Source organism: Penaeus japonicus, unplaced genomic scaffold (assembly GCF_977035675.1).
Source record: "Penaeus japonicus unplaced genomic scaffold, GWHDUDI00000001_assembly GWHDUDI00000034, whole genome shotgun sequence".
Taxonomy (NCBI): domain Eukaryota; kingdom Metazoa; phylum Arthropoda; class Malacostraca; order Decapoda; family Penaeidae; genus Penaeus; species Penaeus japonicus.
In genome coordinates, this window is record NW_028234436.1 from 8094419 (window position 1) to 8099418 (window position 5000).

Below are 5000 nucleotides of genomic sequence, written 5' to 3' on the forward strand. Positions count from 1 at the left end.
TGACCAATGAACCGTCGGAAATATATTGTTGTCTCCAAATGCTTGGCAACGACGTGAAAAAACATTGACAAATCATGGCTTTGGACTTTCGATTGCCCTTTCGTGCTTTTACAATTAAATCACGCAATGGGAAAACACATAATAATAACACAGAAAGAGGAAATCAAGGGAAATGATGAAGAATGGGAAGAGGGAGGGGAGCGGGGGAGATGAGGGAGAGGGAAGGAGAGACAAATAGACAGAAAAAAGAGAGAAAGGAAAAAAGGCAACGCTGCCACTGCCGCTATGAAGAGCAAACACGTTTTCATCATAAAGACCTCACCTCTGAAAACAGCATATCTGTAAATGTTTCATGCAGAAATATGTGACGAATTTCATTTTAATGCTTTAGTTGAAAGAGTCTGATTTTTGTTTATCATCCATCTTTTTCTTGGCTATTAATAAAGTTTTGAATCTCAAAAAAAATAATCAAAGTAGTTAAATATAGATTTATACTTTCATTTTTAATCAAACATCATGAAATATGTCTTATATCACCTGAAATTGTAAGCAGAAAATTCATTCTGAAGTTCTAAATCAAAGTCTATAAACACTTAGTTCTTTCTCTGCAGTTTTGGAAGTCGGGCACAATTCGTCCCTTGAGCTTCGAAAACATGATATATTGAATGGTAAACAAATTTATTGTATTTCCCCGATATCAAGGCATCGGCAGGTGAGCTTTTATAGAGAAATATGTTACTCTAATGACATTTTTTTATTCTCTCTCTCTCTCTCATTCTATGATACTGCAAATACCCTTGTTCTTACTTTTCTTATTTTATTATTTTTACAAAATATTTCTTCCCTTCTCTCTTGGGTTTTACGGCTGATTATCGGTGCGAATTCTTTATTCAAAAATAAAGAATTGTAATGTTTTTATTGGTCTAAGTTAAATTTGATGATGCGTACTCTGAATAAATGATACGGCAGAGGCATCATTTTCCTTTGCCTTTTGGTTTTATTGTGAATGATGACACATTTTCATATACGGTAAAGTACGCATCCTAATTTTGATAAGTTGTGATAATATCATTAAATTGTTAAAATTGAAGTTGAATCGTGATTTAGTTTTTTTTTTTTTTAATGATACGGATTAAAGTGTATCGCTAGAATACATTATTGATAGCTTTTCTATATTTTGAAAAGTGTTAATGATACGAAGACTTCAAAAATGTAATGCAGATATGAACAGATTATTCTTTTTGTTTATATGTTTCTTTGTTTTTGGGGAGGGTATATTTTGCTTCGTTAAAGTTAAATAGAAATAGGCTCTAAGTACCTATATATTATCAACTGAATAACCATCAAAGCATAAAGTAATGAATAACATTTCTTTATCTACCAATAAATCACTGATTCAGATAGGGCCATTATTTTCTATAATCAGTTGACCGACCAAATTTAGTGAAGAAATTGTATATGATAAAATGACCATAAGTTTCATAGTTTATATATCTGTGTTATTATGAGTAGTTCAGTTACAAATGTGTTATCAATATCAGTTTCAATATTTCTTCGTTTATTTTCTCAGTTCCTGACAAGTGTCAATTAGTTTTACTTTCTTATCATTATTTCTATTATCTATAGCAGTTTTTGTATCATCGTTAGCATTATTGATATTATCATAACTATCATTATTATCTTTTTTGTCATTATAATTAGTTGTAACAGTAGTAATGATATTAGTGACAGTAGCAGTAGTAGTAGCAATAGTTAAATCAAGCCAATGTCGTCTTCCTTTTTCTCCTTCTCCGTGATTTTTTTTTTTTTTTTTTTTTCATTGGGATTGGTTATTTTTTCGTATTTGTTTACGCATTTAAAAAGCTGATGTGGATTCAATACTACACCGTCATAGTTCAGCAAAACGAAAAATAAATAACACAAAAAAACTCTAGTTTCATAACGAGTGAAAGAGAGTGAGGAAGCCTTGAATTCGTTGAGTGACCCCCCCCCCATCCCCTCCCTTTGAAATAAGACCTGTCTGGTATGCCGAACAGTCAAAATAAGGAAATAGATATCCCGTATCCATCGTTTTTGAACGTCTCCATTTTAGTTCTGATGATAACCAGTAGCGGTACCTGGGACGCCTCGTAACAGCGGCCCTGAGTGCATGTGGAGTGCCACATATAGGCCCTCCACTCAACACACAAATCCACAAGTTATCATTCCTCTCTGCCAACCACCAAGACACCGATTCATGCCACCACTCGATAGCACGGGAAAGCTATTTACCTGACTTATTTGTGTAAATTCTTTATATGTATATATATATATATATATATTATATATATATATATATATATATATATATAATATATATATATATATAAATATATATATATAATATATATATATATATATATATATATTTATATATATATATATATATATATATATATATATATATATATATATATATATATATATATATATATATATAGATGAAATGTGCTTTGTTTAAAGGATCATACTGACTAAATTCTACGGGACGAAGAAAAAACTCTATACTATTATCGGTACTACTATTATCGTTCTTATAATTATTATCAATTGAATCGTTATTATCATGATCATTATTATCATCATTATCAGTACTGGTAGACATCTGAATCACCACTGGCAGTGTCACGACTTTTTGTATCAAATCAATATCTATCACCATTCTATATTCTAAATATTCCAATAATAATCATGATGATAAGAATCATAAGGATATCGTAATAATGATAATGGAAGAAAATCATAATCATTATATATGCTTGATAAAGAGGATGATAAAATTGACGATAATAAAGATAATGTTAAATATTATATTGGTAGTGATAATGATGAGTCATAATCATGACAAGAATGATATTGATGATAATCATGATGATCATATCAATGATAATAATAACAATTATATTGATGATACTACTAATAATGATGATAAAGAAGAATATGAATAAGAACAGTAACTGTACTATTACCACTGATGATAATGATACTATCAATGATAATGATAACAATGATAATAATTACAATGATAATTATGATAATGATGATGATAATATGAATGATAATAACAATAATGATAATGACAGTAATAAAAACAATATTAATGATAACATGCATGATGGTGATAACAATGGTAATGATGATAATGATAATGACAATGTTATTAATAGTAATAATAATAAAGAGGATGATATATATAATAATGGTTATGATAATAGTAATAATGATGATAAAAATTATGATGATGATAATAATAATAATAATAGTAATAGCAATAATGATAATAATAATAATAGATAATAATAATCATAATAGTTATAGTATCAGTAATAACAATGATAATTATCATGATACTAATAATACTAATAATGATAATAATGTTGATGATAATGATGACAATGCTAATAAAGATAAAGATGATTATGATAATAACAATACTGATAATAACAATAATAGTAATGATAATGATGTTGATAATAATAAAAGCAACAATGATTATGATAGCATTAAAGCAAAGATAATAATCATCTTCGAAGTTATGACACTCATCACCCCCCCCCCCTCCCGCCCTCCTCCTACCTTCCCCCCTCGGCTGCAGGTGCGGGTCGTAGTCTGCGGGCAGCAGGTTCAGCCCCACGGCGGCATGGGCGCTGCGAGGAGAGACAGAGAGAGGAGTGTTAGCATGAGGGTTATACATGTACAATTAATTAGATAGTAGAGAATTGGTGATTTTGCCGTAGTGGTGAATGAGATAAAACGTTTGTTAATTGGATAATAGCTATACAGACGCAAAGTCAGTAAGGTGCGTAATGCAACACCCGTGACGAGTAAAGCGATTCATGATTTATCTATGAATGAATCAGATGATTTAGATTTATCAACAGATTTGGTTTACTAGATTAGGATGACTTAGAAGAATCGGATTCGCTGGTCCTGTCTCTGGGTCTGTGTCTCCAACAGTGGCTTTCTCTTGCCTCCCCTCTTCCCCTTATGATCTCCCCCGTCGTTATATTTGGTTACCTGTCTGCTGTCTTGTTTTTATTTTGTTCCCTTTCTCCATACCTTCATCTCTCTCTCTCTCTCTTTCTCTCTCTCTCTCTTTCTTTCTTTCTCTCTCTCTCTCTCTCTCTCTCTCTCTCTCTCTCTCTCTCTCTCTCTCTCTCTCTCTCTCTCTCTCTCTCTCTCTCTCTCTCTTTCCCTTTTGCACCATCCCTCTCCCTATTTTTTCCCCTACTCCCTCCCTTCCACCTTCTCCTTTTTCTTCTGTCTTCTTTACTCTTTCCTGTCTCTTTCCCTTCCCCTATCTTCCTCCTTTTAAATATTTTCCTATCTTTCTGCCCAAACTCCTTTCCTTCCTATTTTCCTTCTATCTAGCATCCTCCTTCCTTTCTATCTACCTTCCTCCCTTTCCTCTCTCTCTTGCTCCCCTTCAACTTTCTCCTTCCTTCTCTTACCCTTTCCCTCTTTTTCTTCATCTCCTTCACCTTCTCTCCCTCTCCTTCTTTCCTCCTTCTCCCTCCCTTTCATATTCGCCGAAGTCCCCTAATGCCTCCCTCTCTCTCTCCCCTCTTGGGCCGTGTGTCTAAATCCCAGTTTTCTTTTGATGGATCTGATTTGTTTACATATCATAGATTCTTTGTTGAAAACAAATATATACATTTAGACGAAACAGTTCTATTTAGAGGTTATAAAAGTTTGATTTGTTGCAGAAAAGAACTTGGAAAATGTGTCCGGTGATTTGGTGAAATTAAAAGAAACAGTTTTCTTTCACCTGAGGGCAGCGAAGGTGACGATCCACGCGACCTTCCGCCGGCTCCTGGCGTGCTCGCTCGCCATCCTGCAAGACAGCGCCATTGTGCGAAGACGCTTATCAGTGTTGATGATAATGGCAGGGTTCTTGGTGGTGGCGGTGCATAAAAATAATGAAGATGATCATATAACACAAATCATATTACTCGTGGTGG

At 33.1% G+C, this 5000-nt stretch overlaps 1 protein-coding gene across 1 annotated transcript in view; it reads right to left on the bottom strand.

The window, feature by feature from the left end:
- LOC122267256 (glutamate-gated chloride channel alpha) overlaps positions 1–5000 on the bottom strand; it is a 23072-nt gene that overhangs the window by 14245 nt on the left and 3827 nt on the right. The window contains exons 2-3 of the mRNA XM_086530995.1: positions 4808–4932; positions 3616–3686 (exon numbers count right to left, since the gene is read on the bottom strand). Coding sequence (XP_086387121.1) covers positions 3616–3686; positions 4808–4932 — 196 coding nt within the window. The remainder of the gene's footprint in view (positions 1–3615; positions 3687–4807; positions 4933–5000) is intronic.